The sequence below is a fragment of the Astyanax mexicanus genome, chromosome 8, assembly GCF_023375975.1.
Source record: "Astyanax mexicanus isolate ESR-SI-001 chromosome 8, AstMex3_surface, whole genome shotgun sequence".
NCBI classification, from domain to species: domain Eukaryota; kingdom Metazoa; phylum Chordata; class Actinopteri; order Characiformes; family Acestrorhamphidae; genus Astyanax; species Astyanax mexicanus.
The window spans coordinates 27965478-27991217 of NC_064415.1; the positions used below are offsets into that span (position 1 = coordinate 27965478).

At 39.4% G+C, this 25740-nt stretch overlaps 1 protein-coding gene across 2 annotated transcripts; it reads left to right on the forward strand.

Annotated features, from left to right (window-relative positions):
• The first annotated feature begins 914 nt into the window (after positions 1-914).
• sod3a (superoxide dismutase 3, extracellular a) lies at positions 915-4009 on the forward strand. 2 transcript variants are annotated; one of them, XM_007255180.4, is made up of 2 exons: positions 915-998; positions 2912-4009. In XM_007255180.4, the coding sequence occupies exon 2, from the start codon at positions 2939-2941 to the stop codon at positions 3542-3544; it is 606 nt and encodes a 201-aa protein (XP_007255242.2). In that variant the 5' UTR covers positions 915-998; positions 2912-2938; the 3' UTR covers positions 3545-4009. The 2 variants fall into 2 exon arrangements, with proteins under 2 accessions (XP_007255242.2, XP_049338445.1); XM_049482488.1 differs by having other exon boundaries at positions 955-1003.
• Positions 4010-25740: the final 21731 nt, after the last annotated feature.

Below are 25740 nucleotides of genomic sequence, written 5' to 3' on the forward strand. Positions count from 1 at the left end.
CACATGCTGGCCTTCCCCTAACAGCAGGACTGACAGACATGCTTCTCTTCATGCTTGTGATGTTGTTGCCTGGAAAGTAGAAAATAAGATTCACATTCTAAAAAACAGGTTGGCACAATAAAGCATTTTCCACTTCGTAACGTTGCCATTCTGTCTCAGAACATTTAAAAGATGTTTAGGGACCTAAGATACCAAGTGATGAAGTGTTTCAAGTGTTATTTTGTCCCATTCATCCTGCAAACATAGTAAAAAAACAGTAGAGGGTAATTGTTTTACATTTTTTGTTCTACACACATTCTTAATTGGGGAGACTGCAGGCAGGCCAGTCCAGTACCTATATCCTCTTCTTCAACATCCATGTCTTTGTAATATGTTCAGCATGAGATTTTTCTATTGTATTGTTGAAAAATGCATAGACAGCCCTTGAATAAAACAAAATCATCTTTAAGGCAGCATGTGTTGCCCTAAGATCTTAATGTACTTTTCTGTATTAATGCCACCATCACAGAAGTGGCCTTGGTTCAGAACTCAAGGCATCTATTCTTATGTGCTCCTGTCTCTGTGCATATGCTATTATCCTGCTTTAAATATACAATACTTATATTCCTTTTTTTAACAATCCTATTTTTATCTAGAAAAATAGCTTAGTACCACATATCCCCCCAAAAATCTTAAAATAAACAAGCTTTTGTTCAGACTAAAAAATGTCTTTTAACTTTCCAATGTAAAGTTGTATTTTTTACAGTGAATATATATTTTACATATTCTGCTCATTCTTTTTATTTGACATTGACATGAAATATAATTAAACAAGCTGACACAAAAACCCACCTAACCTTTTCTGCAGTTCCATAAAAGCAGAAGCAATCAATAAAACAAACTCTTCAGTGTATGGTTAGTTGGGGAGCAGTGGGGGAGGGAACTAACAGATTATACAAAGGATTTAGATTTGCAGAAGTTCTGCAACCACAGAGTTCAATTCAGACCTCGAAGAAACGGTAACGTATGCTCTATTTTACTACTACTACTAAGCTTTATTAGGTGCTTGTTTGGTATTTTCTCACTTGTTGTGAAGTTGTTAAAGATATTTTCTGGAATCACTGTCTGTACAAAGTCCATGGAATGCACAGAGTAGCCTGGTTTTATCCTAACAAAGCTTTACATGCTGTACACTGTAAAAATAATAACCCAAAAATGATTTGAAATAAGCTGTTTCATCCACTTTGAATGAACTGAATAATCATTTTATACAGTGTACACAAAATGGGGTTGTATAACAATGAACACATACATATATATATATATATATATATATATATATATATATATATATATATATATATATATATATTCTATTCAATAGGAGTTTTTATGTATACTTTTTAATGCATTAATGCACCACCATGCAAAAGACCAGCCTTTATTTAATTTCCACTTAACAGCAATGATCTAATTTTAAGGAGATAAAAATATTTGAACAATATCATTATTTATAATATTTATTAGAAAATAAAGACCATAAATAAAGATGGGGAAGCCAAAGTGAAATACATAAAAGCATGACTTCCTGAATTGGGCTTTTGTTTATCTAGACTAAAATGTAATTTATCTTTAAGTGTTTATTTTGCTATGGTTAAAGTATTTTTAAAGTCAACAATTTTTTTTAAATGTGCAAAACCTAAAAGATGAACATAACAGAATATAAACTTTAGCACATAGAAGATAAACAACATTCAAACCTACTTCAAATGAGGGGGGGGGGGGGGGGAGTTTTTGTACAGCTTTTCCATGTAAGAACAGATACATGATTGTATTGCCTGTTTATCATATATTTATGAAAAAAAGAGACACTGAAAGATTTCAATTATTTAAAAAAATCCAATAAATGGAGATGAAATGTGAGATTTTAGATGGTGAAATGATAATTTAATGGTCTTGTATAGACTATTTACATTATTAATTAATAATCTTAATTAGTTAAGGTTAGGTTCAATACTCTCTATTATATTATATATGTATTATATGTATATATTTGTATGTATTTATATGTATATTTAATAAATATTTAAGAGAAGATAAGCCTATCCTCTACAAAGAATCAACAAATAAGCATCAAAAATAAAATAAAGTACCACCACTTATTCACTGTTCATGACTAAACAAATATGTCAGTTTCCATTTGCTAATGAATATAATCACATATATTAGTTGTGTTTACTGAGATCTCACTGGATCATGCAGTTCTAAGTCTGAGTCTTAGAAATATAATCTTAAAATCAGCTTTGGTCAGAATCGGCTTTTCTCTGCATTCAGGGTAAAAAAAAGCTACAATACTTGCATTCATGAGATTTTACATGTGCACTCCTAAATCTATTCTTAAAAATATAAGAAGGATAATATATTGCTAATAGCTACACTACTTACTACAAATAATCTTTAAAAATGTTGTGAAAAAAAGTGTATTCGATAGTTATAAAAATAGTTACACAAATGTTACTTTAAGTAACTTTAAGTTACTGCTAGTTTTACCCTGTATCTAACAAAGATTTTATGGGGCAGTAGTGGCTGGTTACTGTTTAGCATTGGGTTGTTGATGACAAGGTTGTGGGTTCGATACCCTGCCATCCACTGCCACTGTTGTGCCCTGGGTACTGCAGTGTAGGCAGCCCACCTCCCCAGACACGTATGCTCACTGTATCAGTATGTGAACTTCTTTTTAAAACATTTCCACCCTCAAAGGCAAACCTCGAAAATGGCCAGTACGAAGTAGATTCATATTAATATCATATATACATACAAAGTAATCCTGCCAAATTATAAATTAATGCCTCGTATTCAACTGAACTAGTCTAGAAATATTTAGATAGAAAATGTTAAAGAATATACTTAACATCAGTCCTGTATATTTCAGGTGAAGTGAGCCAACAAAAGAAAGAAAATGTTAACGCTACTTCTGCTGACGCTGCTGGTACATATCCATGCAGAAGAACCTGTGATGGAAGCTCCTATGGAGCTAGAACTCTTCAACAGGTTTATGTACGGCACCTGTGAAGTCAATCCTGACCCTCTTCTACCCGCTGGTCTGCCTCAATTATATGGCCAAGTTCTGTTCAGACAATTCTATCCATCAGGCGCCGTGCAGGTGATAGTAAATCTCCGGGGTTTGCCCACCAATGACAAACAGGAACGCGCCATTCACATCCATCAGTATGGAGACCTGAGTGAAGGATTCGTCACAGCCGGTCCACACTACAACCCCCTCGGAGTGGACCACCCCAGTCACCCTGGAGACCTGGGAAACTTCTTCCCCAGCAACGGAACCGTCAGGCGACGTCTAAATGTTCAAGCGGCCACACTTTTTGGAGGTCCGTCCATACTGGGCCGTGCTGTGGTGATCCACGAGAAGGAGGATGATCTAGGATTGGGGTCAGATGAGGAGAGCAAACGAAGTGGCAATGCTGGGAGAAGAATCGCTGGATGTGTCATCGGTATCTCATCAGAAACCCTGTGGAACAAAACAGTTCAACTCATAGAGGAGGACTGATTAAGACTGATAAGAATAGGATGGGAGTAAAGATGAACAGAGAAAAGAATGCAAAGAGATAAGTAAGACAGGTCACAGGAAGTTCATACAATAACTATAGGCAATCAACAATCCAGAACCATGAATATAGTGTGATTGATAGTGATAGTGTGATTTCCAGCTCAGCTTAAGGCAAACTCTGTTGTAATGTGTAGAATTGATCTCTTTCTAAAGACATAATGAATGTAATCTTGTCATATTTTAATGTGCGTATTGTTTTCAGACATTTTCAGAACAGTCCACAAAATGTTAGTTTGAAATTAGAAACTTTATCTAAATGTTTCACTGTGTTTAAAAAAAACTGACGACTGTCTCAATCAAACATGTTAAAACAGGCAAACAAAATTAAAATCCTGATCATTTTATACATATCATATTAAGACTAACATCTAAAAATTAATGAGGACAATAAAAAAAAGAAATGGATCATTATTCTGTGGAGAGTTTTCTTTTATTACCTCATCATTATGTAGACAGAGTTTTCTCTAAATCTGGACTTGCTAAAGGTCAGCTCTGAAAGGGTTTCAAAATGAGAGATCTGCAATAGAGGAATAACTAATCTAAAATTAGTTACTTATAGATGTTCTGTATGCAGAATCAGCATTAGACCTACAATTTGCCCTTTGACATAAAACTGATAGTAAGTCAAACGTTATATTTCATTGTAATTGAAATAGTAATGTAAGCCTTTAATTATTTTATATAGAATCACTGCCTTTAATAAAACATCTCATCTTTCTAATGGTGTTTAACAGGGCTACTCAATTAAATATCCTTTCTTCAAATAAAGGTCCAGAACATAATATTATGTCTACACTGTAAAAAGTGAAGCATGGAGCTGTTCATTCAAGCTAATAAATATGATTGAACACATAGTACAATTATTGACTTTATTGTGAAACTCAACCTTTTTGAATTTTGATGTGTCAATTTTGATTCAGACTAAATTAATTACAATTCTGAAGGAAATAAACCAAATGTTTTGGTTCCACTGAAATCATACTCGAAGAAAAGAGATAAGGATGTAATATTTTTAATTTGAATCAAACATGAATTGCGCATGCGCACTGTGGAGCACGGGAGAAGTTGTAGAGAAGTGCTTCAGAGCACTGAGGGAGAGAGGGAGAAAGTGCCTGAACGCGCTCGCGAGAGAGAGAATGAGAGAGGGAGAAAGTGCCTGAACGCGCTCGCGAGATAGCAACGCATGCTTATGGTATTGTGGCGTCGGGACTGGAGGGGGGGGGAAGGAATTATGGGAGCTCACCCTGTTGGGGAAAGTGGGTGTTTTTCTGCGTGTTTATGTTACTGTTTATCCCAGAGTTTCATGTCATGTTTTATTATCACTGTTCTAGTATTATTCATGTAGTTATCAGTTATGTGGTTGTTTTGTGCCTCACCCTTTGTGTGTTTTCTGTGTGTGGGAGTGGGGTTAGCTGCGTTGGCGCTGTAGTTAGTTTCACTTTCAAAAGTGAAATCCCATGTAAATCCAGCTCTTAGTGTCCTTCTCAGAGCAAAATAAAAAGAGCAAGAGAGCACTGAAACGAATCTCGCTGGTAATCCGTCCTCTTCCACGCCACAGTAACTTCTGGAACTTCTGAATATGCTGCCATGGTTTTTTTTTTTTAAGTTCGGTTCAATTTAAATGTATTAGTTTGGTTCCGAAACTGAAATGTAAAGAATTTAACTTGGATCAAGGTGAATATATAATATTGGGTCGAGTGAAGTAATATGGTTTATGTCAAAATAAAATAATCAGGTTGTAACAATTGACTTTATTTAGATTGAGTGAAGTCAAATAGTTTAGATGCAACAAATGGACATCAATTTTTTTAATTTGAGCAGGGCTACACTTTTTACAGTGTAACCTGTATTATGATTCAGTGCCACATCCTGCATAATGTATCTACTTTAGGTAATTTGCTGTACAATATCTGTCTTCAAGTGCAAATATTGGTAAATATTAAGTTAGGAATTTAAATGTCATTAATTTTAGTTTTTAATTGTGTGTAGTCCAATCTAACCTAGCTAGCTTAAACAATTTAAATCAGTCAGTCACTAATTTAACTGGTTAGCTAGCTAGTTACCTATTCAATTGTATATTCAGATGTCTGCTGTTTTATTAGGTCAATATTTTGGTTGAATATCTAAGATGAAATAAATAAGCTAATGTAATAAAATATACCAATACGCATTTTCTGCTTTTATTATGCATTTACTTTTCTACATTAAAGTAGTGACTTTATTCTTGTATTGAGGGCGATACATAAATGCTGGTTTGTTTTTTTTCTTTGTGTATTTTTTGTTAGGTATATATTTTAAGTTCTGTAAACTTTCAAGTACTTAGAAATCGTAGGTTGGTCCAACTAAATTGCTTAATGCTAACTTTAAAAATTAACTAGTGGCCTAACTTTAAAAATGAACTCTATTCCAATGCTGATCTAATTCACCCAACATATCACAAGAAGTCTGACCCGCTTAATTATTTTTGCAGTTCTTATAAAACTTATCAAAATGAATTACAACCTTAAGTTAGACAATTGGAATAATATGGAAAATGCAAAAAAAAAAAGTTAAAAAATCCAGTGTTACATATATTTACTTTGTCATTTCTGTGCATCCCTATTTTTTATTTAAACATAGCAGAAAAAGTAAGAGTTGATTAGTTAGTTGATTATTTCTTTGTTGGATTAATGCTTCTTCACAGTAAATCTTATACTGTTGGAAAACCTGTTCATTTTCCTTTTAAATTGGGTCACAATTGTAAGGAACATAGCTGAGTATGTGGCTTGCACCGATGAAAATTTGCTAAATCTTCTCTTCCATAGCCAAACAGCTGTGGATACTGACACTTATTTTGAGTTTCTGCTACCCTGATTGGCGGCAGCTGTGAGCATGGGCCCTGTTACAGTGGTCAGTATGTGTCTGCTCCAAGAATTAGCATGCCATGGTTGACTGGGATAGGGCCTGTGGTATAGGGCAACTTCATCTGAATGTACCATTAAACCAAGCTGGAGTGAACCCTAGTATTATCTCCAAATTCCATGTAACAGGGGATGTCACTGACAGGCCACAAAGTGGGCATCCCAAGAAGATGAAAGCCCAAGAAGATTGTCAAACACCAAACGAGTCAATGGCAGAATGAGCTGTTTGGCATTGGAAGAAAGGATTTGGCTAATTTTTCATGGGCACACAACCCACATACTCAGCTCTGCTGCTCATCCCACAAATGCATGACCAATGTGGCAATATTTAAAAGAGAAATTAACAGGACTTATTGCCAAGAATCATTGTTAAAGAAATAATCTACAAAAACACAAAAAATCCTTTCTTTTTATACTTTGTTTTGGTTAAAGAGTTTTTTGAAACAATAATGTTTCAATTTAATTGCATTATCTTGTTGGTATTAATACTGTACTTCATTACTGTATTTATTCTAGCATCGGGATATTAAAGGAAGTAACAATATAACAGCACATCTTGTATGTAAGTTGCTCTGGATATGAGCATCTGCTAAATGCCTTCAACGTAATGTAAATGCATTGAGCCAAAACAGGAAGGTCAGGATCTTGAGTGTTAAATGATTAGTGCTAGATCAACTGCTCCACAGCCTAATTGTGTCTTCATACTCCTCCAGTCCAAATTTGGCTTTGGGCTAATAGTGACCTTTTCTTCATGTATAGCTTCTCCAGAACATCCTAACATTTTAACATTCTACCTACAGAGCTTTTCTATGAAAATAAACAAGCTGTGCTACACCTGTGTCTGCAATGGCAGCACCTTAAAGCAGCTAAATGCACTAATTAATGGGAGTGTCTGGATATTTTTGTACACTCAGAGCAAATATATATTTGTAAAGGAACCATATGCATTCATTTGTTTTTTAGAATAAAGCTACCTTAGGAACTTCATAAGCTTCATAAGAGGAAATATGTGAGACACCTAAGTTTAGATGAACTCAGCCAATGGCAGAGGCCTACTTCAGGATTTATGTGTCCCTACAAAACTCTCTCTCACACACACACACAGAGCCACATGCCCCAGCCTATAAACAAATCAAATGGGCTATAAATAAAGGCATAAAAAGCAATGTCCCGAGCGCTTCTTCAGAAGGTTTCTCCGGGACATTGCCCATGTGGGCAGCACAACAAAAATAATTGGACCCAATAAATAACTTAAGGAAGAGTGTTCGGAGGCAAAGCTACGGTACTTCAGTGTGCAGCCGGTTGTTTAGATGGATTGGAATGATTTCCTAATTCGTTTAATAGTCTAATTGTTCTTTATGTAAACACTGAAATGAATTGTCATGTTGAGAGGCATGGGATTGACTATATGACAAAAGGTACCATACCTATCACAGTACACTCTTGCTACAAAGTGCTGCAATGGGTATTTTCAGTAATAATGTAAAAGAACCAATTTTGTCAAAGAGCTGTGAGTTAACTGTTTGAAAAAGTAGAGGCAAATGTTTTTTTGTTTTTTTGTTTTCAAATTTTCCTTTACATTTTTTTTTCTGTGACATCACTTAAAAAAACATCTGTTTGGGAAAGGAACTTGAAAATGCAGTTTGACTAAGATGTATGGTGTTCTGTTTGTTCACACAGCATTCATTCATCAGCAACTTTTCATTCAGTTTAACTTAAATAATTTATTTAACACCAGTGTGTTTATATAAGGGATTTCCAGACAGATCTGAACTATGTTTTAAATGTACTGTACACAAAGGTACTATTCTCCATTATTTCAGGCCTGTAACCAAAAAAATATATAGATGGGGTACATTCTGTAAAAGATTATTTTTGTGGTTATGTACTAAGCACTGAATGTGTTGAATTGGCAGATTGTGAATAAATATGACTACCAGCTAAGACAGGTCTTCACTATGTTGGTCTTTAAAGCAAAGAAGTGTATTTTACCGGTTTTGGTCTTCCCAAAAAAACAACCCTCACAAAATGTATGTTTTTGCCAAATAGTCTTCTTATTTAGGTCTTCTTATTTATTAGGTACCACTTTAAAATAAGACTACCTTTATAAAGGGTTTATACATGGTTTACAATTAGTTTATTAATGGTTACTAATTAGGTTGTAAATGCCTTAAAAATCATTAATAATCAGTTATAACACATATATAGAAAGGGCAACAATGACCTTTTGTTTGTCAAATAGTGAACCCACAGCCATCTATATTGTTGCCCTTTCTATGTATGTGTTATAACTGATTATTAATGATTTTAAGGCATTTACAACCTAATTAGTAACCATTAATAAACTAATTGTAAGACCTTTTATAAACCCTTTATAAAGGTAGTCTTATTTTAAAGTGAAAATAGAAATATGAAAGGCCTTGTCAAGTATGGTCTCTACTAACTATTCATCTTTACTGATCCCTGATGCTGAATATTCATCTCGTATTACGTGTTCTGATGCACATTTTGAATTTATTTACAATTTATTTTCTTTTTTGGTGAAAGAGAGCCCTACACTGCAAAAACAGAAATATATATATATATATATATATATATATATATATATATATATATATATATATATATATATATATATATATATATAATTTTTTTTAAAAGAGGTTTAAATTTCAATTAAATTTTTTTTTTGCAGTGTAAAATGTTGTGTCGGCAGGAAGTAGTGATTTGCTAATTTAATAAATAATTCCAGAGAATGGCAGCAAATGAACTGCACACAAAGCCAATGTTTAGCTGGTTTACAGCCCCCTTTGTTAACACTGCGGGAAGTTAAATGCAGAAAAATGCTTAGCCCCTGTAGCACCTCGAGTTCCGGCTGAGAGTATCTCCTGCAGGCTACAGACTAGTCTGGTGTAAATAAATAAATGTATGAAGTGCATGTCAGTGCCAGCGTATGTCATCCGGAGGCCTTGTTTCACCTGAAGTAATTAGCCCCATGGAGAGAGCAGCAGTGTCATATGAGAGCAATACCCCTCTAGAAAGCTGCAGGAGTGATAAATAGAAGCCTAAATAAATCAGAAATATCTTCATGTTTTACCACTGGAGTTGGCCCGAACTCTGAGATAAGCACTGATATGCATCAGAAAGTGCAAAGCAAGAGTGTGACAAGTGCTGTCCTTACATAAGCGTAATAAATTCACATTTTTACTTATTTAAAAACATTGTAAAAAAAACTTTGGACAACAAATTGATAGAACCATAACAGCACGTTAAATACAAAAGTGATTATCGTAATAAGGGGAAAAAAAGATTTGATTAAAACCTTAATCCCTTAATCCATCGCACCCCCATCAAGTCCTGTTTTGCAAAATAATAACTAATGTGCAAATAGTTACATATGTATTAAATGTGCTGTAGGCTATAAATAAGGTTCAGAATTATGAAGAGCAAAACCAGCCGGTTCCAAGACAGCTTCTTTCCCTGAGTCATCAGGCTGTTGAACAACCAGTAGATCAGGGGTGTCCAAACTTTTTTTGTTGGGGGCCAGAAGGAGAAATATATTTGAAGTCACGGGCCACAGACTCTGTAATATAACAAATAATAAAATATATCACTTTAAATAATACTTTTTCCTGATTATTTCATTTACACACCATTTTACTTGACTTACTATCTTTATCTTTGACAGTGTTGTGTAATCTAAGATTTTTCAAATTGATGTTTAATTTCATGATGTCTCTTAATATTAAACTGCTTAATTACGGCAACTTTTAGACTCTTTGGCCCGTTTTTCTGCGCTAGAAATGCGCAGCCTCTCTGCTTTTAGACTCTTTTTCCCCGTTTTTCTGTGCTAGAAATGCGCACCCTCTCCGCTTTTAGACTCTTTTGACCCGTTTTTCTGTGCTAGAAATGCGCACCCTCTCCGCTTTTAGACTCTTTTTCCCCGTTTTTCTGCGCTAGAAATGCGCACCCTCTCCGCTTTTAGACTCTTTTGACCCGTTTCTGACACCTAGTGTTCAAACTTTGAATCTCACATTATAAAAACCTGCTTAACAGCGGGCCAACTTTCATTCCATTTCTAACAGACTTCGCAGGACGCTCCAAAAAAGGAAACGGGACGCAAATGGCCCGCGGGCCGTAGTTTGGACACCCCTGCAGTAGATAGTACGATGTTCTCTCCAACCCATCACAGGCCACCTCACCTGTCCAAAGATTCGATCCTATACAAACTCACTCTGCCCCCTGCACTTTACTCACAGTACACTTCATCCCACACAAACTAATTCTGTACCCTGCACTTTACTCATAGTTACACTGCACTGCTAATCTGCCCTGTACACACCTGTAAATAGCAATGCAACATGCTACATAATAAATGTATAGATTATACATTCATGGTTTAGCTGTCTAACACGTCGACACTATGATAGTGAGATTGCTGGCTCGAATCTCGGTCATGCAGCTTGCCATCAGCAGCCGGAGCCCTGAGAGAGCACAATTGGCCTTTCTCTCTCTGGGTGGGTATATGGCGCTGTTCCAACATCATCCAAGGGTGATGTTGATCAGCACAAGGCCTCTGTGAGCTGATGTATCGTAAACTAAGTTGCTGCACTTTCCTCTGAGTGGGCTGTGATGCTATTTGCCAATGCTACATTAGCAGCAGCTAAAAAAAACTTCACATGTGCTAGTCTTCACCCTCCTTGTGTTGTGGCATCACCAATGATGGGGGCAGGGCTCTCAAGTTTTGAAGTTTGGTGGGAGTGAGATTGGTGGATTGGTGGGGGTGCAGTTTTTCAGTTGTTCAATAGGGGGGGGTTGGGGGGGGTGATTGGTGTGTGCAGTTCTTTTTCATTTGTTCAAGGGGGGCTGGGTGCTGGGGTCTGCCTAACAACAGAGCGATCTATATTCTGATTGGCTCAACGAGAGTACATTATAATATGCATCCGATGGATTGGCAAGCGTGAGAAATACCATGTGTGGTGTGTGAGCGTGTGAACTCGCTGAGGTGCATGTGTCACACGCTCAAAGCGTGAGACTTGAGAACACTGGATGGGGGATTTACAGCTGAATAGCAGCTGAATAGGTGGGACAGCTGGCCTAAAGCTAAATCAGGAGAAAATGAGAAAAAAAATAACGAATAAAAAAACTTGATCTGATGTATTGAGTTATATATGATCCAAAATAAAAACTGTTTTTCAGTCTAGAGAACTTTAAAGTGACCAGCGAATAACTGTAATATGGGTCAACCACAAGGATCCAACTATTAAAGGGTTAACCCTAAAAGATACACACACACTCACACCCAGACACATCTCAAGACTTTTCCTGACACAGATCAGGTGCCCTCATTTCCTCCTTGGCTCCAGTGGCCCCCCTCTCAAACTCAATCAGCTCACACTGAGGGGAACACACCGTTACCTGTCAGGCAGCAATGGTCTCCACGGCCACTCTATTCCCCAGCACACGCCCACTGAGCTGTCCAGATACACCATCATGGCATGGCACATGATGTTCCCTCCATCAGAGAGGCATACTATGAAAAGGTTTGTGCATATCAGTGTTTTTAACTGCAGTGTGAGTGACCTTTTTATATAACTTGAAATAATGTTTCATTATATACATTTATACATTATGCAGTAACTAAAATTAATTATTCTGTATCAACATGAGATCCCCTGACAAAGATATAGTCACAAGCATCATAACACCAGTCTCCTGACCATGCTTGTCCAATCCACTAATTTCTATGGTTCTAATGTTAACATTACAAGCATTTTTACATAAAAACATAATAATATAATAATGTATGGATGCAAGGGCGTAGGAGCGGGTTTGATATTGGGGGGGGGGGGGGGGGGGGGGGTCACATTTGCCAATATGAACCCAAGCCCACCCTATAGTTTCCTAGAACAACATTTGTGGAAATTACTTTTAATTAAAAGTAAATTATTATTATAAGGTGATTTTACAACCTAAACATGTTACTTCACATTACAGTTACTGTTGTTAGAAAAAAATATGCATACAATGTCTGAATTATATACACACGACAAAAATGATCAGTTTTTACCTAATATTTAAAATAAAATAACAGATTTGGTTATTATTATTATTATTATTATTATTATTATTATTATTATGTATTGGCATGTCAATTCTGTCGTATATTTACATTTTCTCCTGCGCTTTTATTTTTATTTCCTGCGCTGAGAACTCTTCTTAAGATGGTGTCCTTTTATGTAAAAGAATGTAACTTTACATTTGATAGAGATTTTTATAAACATCAGGACATGTGGCCTTACTGTGAACTACACATGAACACTAATCACGTTACAGCAGTGTTTCTCAACCCTGTTCTTACTACTGCATATTAACACTGTTCTGCATATTCTACAGCTTCCTCTGCTTTAAAGGCATTTAATAAAGTAAGTGGTGGTGTGATGTGTCTAAACACTGCTGATATGCATGATTAATTAAGGCTCCATAGGGGGCTAAAGGATTTAACAAGTAAACTCAGTAAATGATTGTTTATTAGCTGATCAGCTGGATCAGGTGGAAAACACTATTTTAGGGAAGTGATCAGGGTTAAGAAACTGCGTTAAACTACCAACATAAAGTACTGTACTAAATTCTGGCTATTCACTACATCCAGCTTCTAGATAACTAGTTAGCTAAATTAATTTGTTCATTATAGCTCACAGTAAGTCCTGTAATACTAAATTAATAAACACAGTTTGAAAATGAAATAGTGATTAGCTGATCAGGTACAGGGCAAGATGAACATTACATATATAGTTTATTTTTTCTTAAATTTTTTCTTATGTGGTAAGCCAACCGTTACCTTTCTTTTATAAAAATCTCCGTATATCCATCTCTGTTTTAAAATCAGCTGAACCGGCTGCGTGTCCCGATCCCGCTGCTAAATCTCACAGCAAGGGGGAGGAGCTTCCCCAACAGCAAACTGCCTCTCCTCCGCTCGCCGCTAAACCAGCAAGCTGATTGGCTGTTTCTACTGAGAGGCGGGACTTAATACCTGAACCGGCTTCGTGATTGGTCCGGTCTGTCTCCTCATTAATAATACAGCTGATCTGAGCGAACTGATATCATTTTTGGGGGGGACAAATCCACCTGTTTGTAATATTGGGTGGGACATGTCCCACCCATCCCCCCTCCCCGGTTCCTACGCCAATGTATGGATGTACATAATTAGTTCTAATATGTACCATCTTGTATATAAAAGGCTATGTTCACATTATCAGATTGCAGCGACATATTTTTGATCCAATCTTTTCTAACTGGATTAGGTCACCTTCTTTTGTAGTCCATATCCAATTTTTGGACATGAAACATGAATCTGAGTGGTCTGATGTATCTTTATTTTCGTATGCAAGAACTTATTGTTGTCATAAACAGCTAGAACCAGAGTTGTGCCGAATTCTGACTCCCATCTGACTCCCCTTTGCGTGCAGGCATGTCACGCTCATCTGATTAATGCCTGTGTTTCCTGTAGTTTCTGATAATGAATCAGTATTAATATTTAGAGTTCCTTCACGACAAACAACAGAACATCGCTCAAGAGGACTCAGAATCCTGGCAGGCAGTCGGAATTTGGCACAACACTAGCAGTACAGCCAAACAACAGAGGCACAGGATTGATAAACGTATTAATATGCATGCGACTGCCATTTTAGGAATGGATTTGTGCACATTACAGACAGATGCAGAACACTGATATTTATGAATGTGAATTGTCATTAAAACTTAAATCCGATCTCAGCAGAAGATTGGAATTGAATAATGAAGCTTGTAATGTAAACGCAGCAAAAGTGACCTAAACCCCTAAAAATTGGAAAGGATCAGTTTTGACATAACCACATAAAGGCAAAGAAAATCTGAATTTGTCACTGTCCAATGAAAAACAAGTATCTCCAAAAAAGCTGCTTTACAAGAGAAAGAATTTTTTTTTTAAGTTTATTTCAGGTCATTTCGAAGAATGTCTATTGGTCCATTCACCAAGAAATGATGGCACAGTGTAAGGGACAGTTTGTCTTTTCAAATTATATAATAAACTAAAAATGAACAAAAATGGAGATACTTGTTTTCAACTAATGAAAACAGTAATTAAAAGAACTAAACGAACTAAAATTACAGATTGAATACCCTCATTTTCGTGTTTGTTAATTTATTTTTAAGCACTGTTTCCACTACAGCAGTTTAACAGCGGGTGGTGTTGTGCCGTTTCTGCTCGTGATAGGGGAGCCGGATTCTGCAGGGGACGGATTTCGGCAGCGCGCAGAGTGACTCATGGTCCGCAGAATTACTTATATTTACAGCGCTCGAGCTAGCCGCGAAAGAACGACAGAAAACCCTGAGGAAACTGCAGAATTCTGTATGGGATTAGAATATGAGCGTAAGGGAGATAAAAATAAACCCTGCTTTGTAGAGAAACAGGAAATGAAGAATATTTGAGAAGCAGCAGGAACTTTAGTGTAGTTTAAAGATCAGTTTTGACATTTCCATATCTGTGTTACCACATGAAGGCAAAGAAAATCTGAACTCGTCCTTGTCCAATGAAAAACAAGTATCTCCAAAACAGCAACTTTACAAGAGAGAGGAAAAAAAATCTATGGAAAACCTTTAATGGAAGTCAATGTAAAAAGAGTTTGTTTCAGGTCATTCTGAAGTATGTCTATTAGTCCATTCATCAAGAAATGTTGGCACAGAGTAAGGGACAGTTTGTCTGTTCAAATTATGTAGTAAACTAAAAATCACAAAAATTAAGATACTTGTTTTCATTGGACAGTTTGGTAATATTCGCACAGTCTAAAGATGCTGAGATCCTTGCAGATGCTTCTGTCACATCTAGGTTGCACCCAGGACTTTTGCATCTTTCTGTGTATTGCCTTTTTTACATTCTCCTGAATGTTCTAGTTTTAGCACCCACTGAGAAATCTGCACTTATTACCTCCATGCCTCACTGGTTACACCGGCCACAGAATGTGTGCATTAAAGAATACTGCCGTCAACCTTCAAAGCCCTGCATGGCTTCACACCAACTTATCTCTCAGATCTGCTACATGAACTGCTATATGCCCTGTCTCAGTCTTCTAGCTGTCCCAAGGTTCAGGCTGTCCACTACGGATGGCAGGTCATTTAGTGTTGCCGGTACTTAGCTTAATATATTCACTCCTCTATCTAACTTTCTAACTTTAAGGCCTTTAAAACATCTGAAAAACTTTCCAGCTTTAAATTTTTCTTTTTTTCTTAGAACACTGTCATTCCCTCTTAACCGCTACATTAGGTTAAGCATTTTTATTGCACCCTTGAAATTTGTAAAAAAAAAAAAAAAAGAAAAAAAAAGAAAAGAGGTGCTGAGATGTGCACCCAGCTTTTGGAAGAGTGGACTAAAATGGACAGAAAGTTAAGTGACTACTTTAACTACTTCATATCTGACAGTACTGGCACTCAGGCAATAAGTCAAGGGGATGCATAACCAAATATTATAACAGAAATAAAGCATTTGATTATTTTTTTCTGTAGTGAACTTAGTTAAGGGAGTAAGAAGCTGAATTTGGTCAGTTGGGCTTTTTAGGGCAGTTGGGGACAATTTCCCAGACAGGCGTTAAGCCTGGTTATAGACTATGTCTGCATCCAGTAATTTCTGCTCTTCCTCCTCTCCACCTTTCTGACTGCTCCTCACCTCCCCCAGAAGAAGGTGGAGGAATTAAGGAGATGAGAGGAGGAGAAGAAATGGAGAGAAAGGGCTGTAGTTAGGGAAATTGGACATCCGATTCTTTTATATATGATGTTGACTACTGATAAACTGACCCAATCACAGCACTCGCTTTCAGCTTACCCTAATACTGCCCAGCCAATCACAGCTGCTGCAAACAGTCAGCAAAGATTTGGTCATCCTTTTAATTGTGTTAATTGTCAATGTTAAAACTCCTGCTCATTGCAGAGAAAATATCATTTAAATTTCTAAAATGTTATGAAATCTTTGATGATTAGATAAAAGTGTTAGTCTTGTTTGCTATATATTTAACTTTATTTTTGTCCTTTTTCATTTGTTATTAATAAGTCAACATATAATTTTTACAGTCACTTAAGTGTTTTTGTAAAGTTGTATTATTTCAACACATACACAATTCAAATACATATATTAGTAAATAAAATATTTATTTATTAAAAAACATGCTCATGTGAACTGTGGACGTGCACACTCCAAAATCCCTGATGTCACTTCAAAATCCCTAAAAAAAATTTTGGTGTATACTCCACTGAAAGACGATTTGAGTAGGATTTTAAGTGTCTTCTTTCATCTCCTACAGTATTCAGACAGGCAGCAAGATGGCATGATAAAAATCAGTTTCCAGGTCACGGAGGAAAGGAGTAAGATCAGTAGGAAAACGAAGCAACTTTTGGGAATTCTGGTCGAAGCCTATATTTCCCTTTCAATGCAAAATCTCCATTTAAAAAGCTGTGAAGTCCAAGACTATGCCTGGTCCCCATCTATGAAACTGCACCTTTTGTTATTAATATGCATTAACCTTTACTCTATATTTTACAAAGAAGCAGACAAAACAAATTAATTACACATTCAATGTTTTATTCATGGTCATTTTTATATATTGCTTTATATGTATTTATTAATTTATTACTCTCATAAGATACTGGTAAAATCCCTGATAGAAGCCCTATAACTAACTTGAGCAAAAGTGAGCTCATTAAGATGCAGGACCTTTAAGCTACTCATATCTAGACTGTGTTCACCTCACTTTTCAGTTCCCAGCCTCTCGCAACTGAAAAGACTTCTGTTTGCTCCTTCCAAAACAGAGAGCTGAACCATTTTACTCTCACACCTTGCTCCATCACTCAGATCTGACGGTGTCGTCTTATTCTTGGATGAATAATTGAACAGTGTCTGTGTGCATCCTCCTGTACAAATGCAGCGCTCCCTGTCTAATAGAAGCAAAGAGCAAGCTAAAGCAGCTGGGAATACGCTCCTTCCCGTGGAGCAGCTGTGGCAGGAGGAGACTGACGAGCTGCCACTGAGACAGTGGGGAGACGGTGGGCAGACGCAGGGGGCCTGGGGGTGGGGGGGCAAAAAGTGGATTGTCGACTTCAATCGGCATCGCATCAAAATCCTTATTTCACCTTGAGCCCAGCGGAGCTCGAGACAACTCAGTTCAGCAGTGGCGGCGGAGAGAGAGCAGTACTCAGATATGGTGGGCTCCACTGTGTAGGGGGCTTGTCTGTCATGAATAGTGACTGAGATGACAATGTGTGGAGACAATAGTGGGATGGCTCAAAGAAAAAGACACGCACACACACACACACACACACACACTCTCTCTGCGCCACCCGCTCAGAGTTCATTCATATATATATACTGCTCTGGGAATAAATAAGAGACCACTTGAAAAATGCTGAGTTTCTTCGATTTTACTAGATTGAAAACCTCTGGAATATAATTAAGAGGAAGATGGATGGGTGCAAGCCATCAAACCAAGCTGAACTGCTTAAATCTTAGCACCAGGAGTGCCATAAAGTCTTCCAAAAGCAGTGTGTAAGACTGGTGGAGGAGACCATTAAAATGCACAAAAACTGTGATTAAAAACCAGGGTTATTCCACCAAATATTGATTTCTGAACTCTTAAAAATGTATAATTATAAACTTATTTTCTTTGCATTATTTGAGGGCTGAAAGCTCTGCATCTGTTTTGTTATTTCAGACATTTCTCACTTTCTGCAAATAAATGCTCTATATGACAATAATTCGGGAGAATTGTTGTTCATAGTTTATAGAATAAAACAACAATGTTAATTTTACTCAAACATATACCTACAAATAGCAAAATCAGAGAAACTGTTTTAGAAACCGAAGTGGTCTCTTATTATTATTATTTTTTTAAATAAACACCACTTCATTTGTTTCTCAGATTGTACAGGTAAATGTAAAGGTATATGTTTGAGTAAAATGAACATTGTTGTTTTATTCTAAACTATTGACAACATTTTTCCCAAATAGGCCTCGTATGTGAGCCCACATTTCTTAATTTTTACAGTTACCGAACTGTACTACTTAATTAACATTAGTTTCATAGAAGGTAAAATAGAATCCAAAAGATTTAAAAGAAGTAGTTACTAAAAAGTCACTAACATTAATTTGTCTTTGAATAGATAATTGAATAATACATGCATTAGGAGGTTGAAAGGTTTGTAAAGGATGAATATAGTAAGTAATATATAATATATGAAGTAATATATAGTACGACTGATCAAGATGAAAGATAAAATAAACTTAAATTTTGAAACATGATTTTAGAAAGATATTGGTAATAGATATTTTAGTCAGTCCAAGTTTTAAACGGTGGGAAATAATGTATGAAGCACACACACTGTCTCCTAAGAAGGGGCAAGTGGTTTCCCAGTGCTCCATGTGGTTAATATTCTCTATAATCACTGCTGTGTCTTTCCGCCATTGCAGTGGCTCACTTCAGTCTCCAGCGTCAGCTCACTGTATAGCTTCATTAGCACTGAAATCCACCCAGAGTCTGCCAACGGGACACATCAGCTACCTGGCATCATGCCTCAGCCTGGCTTCTTCAAAGTTTCGGCACCTCTGAGTGAGTGAGCAGTGTGTTTTAAGTTGAAGTGTGTGTGTGTGTGTGTGTGTGTGTGTGTGTGTGTGTGTGTGTGTGTGTGTGTGTGTGTGTGTGTGTGTGTGTGTGTGTGTGTGTGTGCACAGGGCAGAGCGAGATTAAAAACAGAAAAACCTTGCCTTCTGCAGAATAAGCAATTCAAGACTTTGTGGCTTTGATGATGCATTTGCTCAAAGGAGCCAGCTGCCAGCTGAGTCCAGACCGAGGCAGGATATCTGAGTGTGTGTGTGTGTGTGTTCTGCTCAGATCAATCTAGGGATGGTAACTGACTCCTGTGACAGTTACTTGTGATGCATGAAGGACTGTGTTCCTATGAAAGTATTAAAGGGTCCATGTTCAACATTGTTCTTTTTGTTTTTATCTTTCCCCGAGGTCAGGTGACTGACTCTAGCATTTAAGTACATTCTATTTTCTTGTCATATAAAGCTTTTGGGCTGATATTGCTGTATTATTATGGTAATAATCCATATGTACTCTGAAGCACCATTCTGTCAGTTTTTGCAGTATTTGACTGAATCAGAAAGAAATGTAGCACTGTATATTTAAAACAGTACTCACATTCTATCAACAGTCATATCATCAATAGGCCAGCCATATATCCAGTGTTGTGCCAGTTCACAGCTTTTCTGAACTAGTTCAGTTCATACATGTTCAAAGTTCACAATTTTAATTCTGAACTAGTTCAAAGTTCAGTTCATTTAACTTTTTTTCCTGAGATATTCAAATAAATACTTTTTTTCACACTACAAGCTAGAAATCACTATACGTTCTTTGAAACTGCTCATTGTAGACATAACTAGCCAGCATGTTATTAACTAGCCAGCATGTTATTAACTAGCCAGTATGTTATTAACTAGCCAGCATGTTATTAACTAGCTGTCATGTCTGGTGCTGAAAGCACGTCTGTGTCTCCCACATCCAGCTCTATCTGCGATTCTCACAGTAACAACTACAATACCCAGAACGCACCACTCCATGACACAACACACACTCCCGATCACATGACACGTCACATGACGCCACCAGGAAGTCCCGAGTACTGATTACTCAGTGTATTTAAGGACCATGCTCACGCTCACACCTCGCCGAGTATCTGTTTGGTAAATCCTACAATACAAAGCGTTTCTCTTGCCCTTGCTATTCTCCGTGTATGATCTTGTTTTTGTTTTCTACCGACTTTGATTTTTGCCTACCCTGTGATACTGCCTATCCGTGTATGAACTCTGGACTGTCCTCCGGTTATGGTATGGTTTCTCTACACTGTGCATTTTTGGTACTGACCCTGTTTCTGTTGACTACCCCTGTCTACTCTATAACTTTAATAAAAGTTATTTTATTGTATCTGCACCAGTCTCATTCCTGTCTGGCCCTGACAAGATACTCGGCCATAATGACAGAGACTGCGGATACAGAGTCTATTAAGTCTGGTTTGGCTAACCAGGGTCGGCTTTTAGGTCAGCACCAGCAAACGCTCGCTGGTGTGACCCAAGCTGTTGACGAGCTAGCACGCCACCAGGTTAACCAACAGCAGCAGCTAGCCGAGATTATAAGTCATCTCCGGGGTTTATCCACCCAGAACCCTAGCCCAGTGGTTAGTCCTGTAGCCAGCCCTAACGGAACCACTACTCCCTTTTTCGCTGTGTGTAAACCCGAAGTCTATGACGGTAACACTGAGAAGTGTAATGGGTTTCTGCTCCAGTGCTCCGTGTTTTTTAGCAACTCACCTCCTGCTTCTGATAAAGCTAAAATCGGGTTTATAATTTCTCGGTTGTCTGGCAAGGCTTTGGACTGGGCTACAGCTATTTGGGAGAACATTTCTGAATCCAGCTACGACACTTTTTTGTCTATTTTTCGCAGCGTTTTTGATCATACACGCTATGGGCAATCTAGTGGAGAGCTTCTGATTACCTTGAAGCAAGGTAAACTATCTGTGGCAGCCTTTGCTCTGGAGTTCCGTACGTTAGCCGCTAGCAGCGGTTGGAACGATCCTGCTCTCATCTCCATGTTTCGACACGGACTTAACCCCGAGATTCAAAGAGAACTTGCATGCAAGGACGATTCACTCACCCTGGATCAGCTGATCACTCTGTCTATCCGTCTGGATCAGCTCCTTTCCCGTAAACCCAAAGCTGTTAGCCACACGCCTGTGGTTCGCCCTGCACTACTCCAGTCCGGGAATCCAGTTCCGGAATTTGCACCTGCATCCATCTCTGAACCTAGGGAGATCACACGATCCAGACTATCCGTCACTGAGAGGCAGCGTCGCATTCGCCTTCACCTGTGCCTCTATTGTGGTGGTCCAGGTCATCTGAGAGCTAACTGTGAACTCCGGCCCAATTCTGCTCAAGCGTCTGCTCTGGGACAGCGCGTGGAGTGTACTCCACGCGCTAACGTGGTATGTACCCCTGTTTCTGAACTTAAAGAAAAATGTTTCGTGTTGCCTGTTATTATCACCACTCCAACGGATGTGTTTTGTGTCTCAGCGCTTGTAGATTCTGGGTCGGAGGGGAACTTTATCAGCCTGGATCTGGTGGAGGAGTACGCCATACCCACGAAGGATCTCCCTAGGCCTATCCCCATCCATGCCATTGATGGAAAGACTGTACGCTCCAAACCTGTGACCCAGCAGACTCTTCCTCTCACCCTTCAGGCCAGCTTTCTACATGTGGAACAGCTCTCTCTCTATGTGCTCCCACGCACGGAACATCCACTGGTTTTGGGAGCGCCATGGCTAAAGACACACGACCCCGTCATTTCATGGAGCCTGGGAGACATCACTGCCTGGTCTCCTTTCTGTCGTGAGAACTGTTTATCTTTAAATTCACTCTCTTTGCAATCTACCTCTGTCGAAAGCCCTAATTCTGTAGATACCCCTGATATTCCCTCCGAGTACTATGATTTTTCTGATGTGTTTAGTAAAGCTAAAGCTACTGAGTTACCTCCGCATCGCCCCTATGATTGCTCTATTGATTTAATAGAGGGTTCTGTACTGCCCAAAGCTCGTGTGTACCCATTGTCTCGTGATGAGGAGAAGGCTATGGAAGAGTATGTTAGTGAAGCTCTTGCGCAGGGTTTCATTCGCCCATCCAAATCCCCAGTTGGTTCAGGTTTCTTCTTCGTGAAGAAGAAGGATGGGGGTTTGAGACCCTGCATAGATTACAGAGGCTTAAACGACATTACTAAAAAGTTCGCTTACCCGCTCCCGTTAATCCCAGCAGCTCTCGAACAGTTACGTAATGCCGTGTACTTCACCAAACTCGATCTCCGTAGCGCTTATAATCTCATTCGCATCAGGGAAGGTGACGAATGGAAAACGGCGTTTTCCACCACCAACGGCCACTATGAATACCTGGTCATGAGCTACGGTCTCGCTAACGCCCCAGCTATATTCCAGTCGTTTATGAATGACATATTTCGCGATCTCATTAATCACTCTGTTGTCCTTTTTATAGACGATATCCTTATCTATTCCCCAGATCTCCCCACACACATACAGCATGTCCGCCAAGTTCTCCAACGCCTGAGAGAACATAGCCTGTTTGCCAAAGCCGAGAAATGTGAGTTCCACACGCAAAGGGTCACATTTCTCGGCTATGTTATCAGTTCCTCCGGTGTCCTGATGGACGATGAGAAAGTGACTGACGTTACTAATTGGCCTGTGCCCCAGACCATTAAAGAACTCCAGCGATTCCTTGGCTTCGCTAATTTTTATAGGCGGTTCATCCGTAACTTTAGCTCCATTGCTGCGCCCCTTACTGCCCTCACTAAAGGGGCTGCTAAAATCCTGAAGTGGTCAACCGAAGCGGATCGCGCTTTCTGTGAGCTGAAAGCTGCGTTCATTTCAGCCCCTGTACTTAGGCACCCTAATCCCGAGTTGCCCTTCGTAGTGGAAGTGGACGCTTCCGAATCGGGTGTTGGCGCGGTTCTCTCTCAGCATAGTGGGTCGCCACCCAAATTGTTTCCTGTAGCCTTCTTCTCACGCAAGCTTTCCCCTGCGGAGCGTAACTATGGGATAGGGGATAGGGAACTTCTTGCTGTGAAATTAGCTCTAGAAGAATGGCGTCACTGGCTGGAGGGGTCCGTTCATCCGTTTACTGTGTATACTGATCACAAGAATTTGGAATACCTCCGCACGCCTAAACGACTTAATCTGAGACAAGCACGTTGGTCTCTTTTCTTCTCTCGATTTAACTTCTCGATCTCGTTCCGTCCGGGAAACCGTAACACTAAAGCTGATGCGCTGTCCAGGGTTTACAGCACTGTGGACAGCGCATCCCAGCCCCAGGAGGCTGAACGCATTCTTCCTCCCTCTGTTCAGATCGCAGCCATTCAATGGGAGTTAGACGATCAGATTCGCCAAAGTAACGCTAATCAGCCCGATTCTGAGGACTGTCCTCAGGGTAAAACGTTCGTACCCGTCCAGTTTCGAGACAGGCTCATCACCTGGGCTCATTCCGCTTTAACCTCTGGTCATCCTGGTGTCACACGCACGTTACAATTACTCTCTGCCCGTTACTGGTGGAATTCTATGCGTGCTGATGTTCACTCATTCGTTACCTCCTGCTCTGTTTGTGCGCAATGTAAAACGCCTAAAACCCTTCCAGCTGGTAAGCTACTACCTCTCCCTGTACCTGAGAGACCTTGGTCGCATATTGCTGTTGATTTTCTCACTGATCTGCCTGTATCTGAGGGTTATACTACAGTTCTCACTGTTGTTGATCGTTTCTCTAGAGGGGTTAAATTTATTCCATTTCCAGCTCTGCCTACTGCCTTCCAAACTGCTCAAGCTATTTATATGCATGTATTTAGACACTTTGGTATCCCCGAAGATATTTTGTCTGACCGTGGTCCTCAATTTACCTCTCGTGTGTGGAAGGCATTTTTTGAACATCTCGGTGTACATGTCAGTCTCACTTCTGGTTTCCACCCTACATGTAATGGTCAATGTGAGAGGGTTAATCAGGAACTCGGGAAATTCCTCCGCACATACTGCTTCAAACATCCCACTGATTGGTCACAATACCTCGTTTGGGCTGAAATTGCACAAAACTCCCTAGTTAATACTACCTCTGGCCTCACCCCCTTTCAGTGTGTTCTGGGTTTTCAGCCTCCTCTAGCTCCCTGGACAGCGGTGTCCACTGATGTGCCGGCTGTGGATGAATGGATGAAGCGCAGTGAGCAGGTGTGGGAAGACACGCATCGTAAAGTCTCTGAGGTACTGCGTGTGTACAAGGAGCGTGCTGACAAGCACCGTGGTGACAGCCCAGACTACCAACCAGGAGATCGGGTGTGGCTTTCTACCCGGGACTTTAGGTTTGAGGGTAGTTGTAGAAAACTCCTGCCTAAGTTTATTGGTCCTCTTAAGATTTTGTCACGTATTAATGAAGTTACTTACAAGGTGGAGTTACCCCCTCAGTATCGTATTAATAATTCTTTTCATGTATCTCTCCTCAAGCCTATGGTCCCGGGTCCGCTCGCTGACGCTGCACCGGCTGATGTTCCACCCGCGGCTGTGGAGGGGGAGGGGTCGTCCACGTATGCTGTCCGGGAGGTGCTGGATTCACGCAGACGTGGGGGTGTGCTCCAATACCTTATCGATTGGGAGGGGTATGGTCCGGAGGAGCGTTGTTGGGTGGCTGCCAAAGACGTGCTGGACCCTGCCTTGCTCGTGGAGTTTCATGCTCGTTTTCCTGGTAAGCCTGCTCCTAGGCCCCGTGGATGTCCCAAGCGTCCTCCGACCTCCTCTGCTCCAACTCGTCGGGTTTCTCGCTCTGGTGAGCCCCGTCTGTCTGGCACCTCCACTCCGACACCTGCACCTCCCGCCGGTACTCCCTGTCCGCCGGGTGGTCGTCGCCGGGGTCGGCCCCGTTCTGCCTCCGCTCCGGTTCCTCAGGGGGAGGGTACTGTCATGTCTGGTGCTGAAAGCACGTCTGTGTCTCCCACATCCAGCTCTATCTGCGATTCTCACAGTAACAACTACAATACCCAGAACGCACCACTCCATGACACAACACACACTCCCGATCACATGACACGTCACATGACGCCACCAGGAAGTCCCGAGTACTGATTACTCAGTGTATTTAAGGACCATGCTCACGCTCACACCTCGCCGAGTATCTGTTTGGTAAATCCTACAATACAAAGCGTTTCTCTTGCCCTTGCTATTCTCCGTGTATGATCTTGTTTTTGTTTTCTACCGACTTTGATTTTTGCCTACCCTGTGATACTGCCTATCCGTGTATGAACTCTGGACTGTCCTCCGGTTATGGTATGGTTTCTCTACACTGTGCATTTTTGGTACTGACCCTGTTTCTGTTGACTACCCCTGTCTACTCTATAACTTTAATAAAAGTTATTTTATTGTATCTGCACCAGTCTCATTCCTGTCTGGCCCTGACACTAGCCAGCATGTTATTAACTAGCCAGCATGTTATTAACTAGCCAGTATGTTATTAACTAGCCAGCATGTTATTAACTAGCCAGCATGTTATTAACTAGACAGTATGTTATTAACTAGCCAGTATGTTATTAACTAGCCAGCATGTTATTAACTAGCCAGCATGTTATT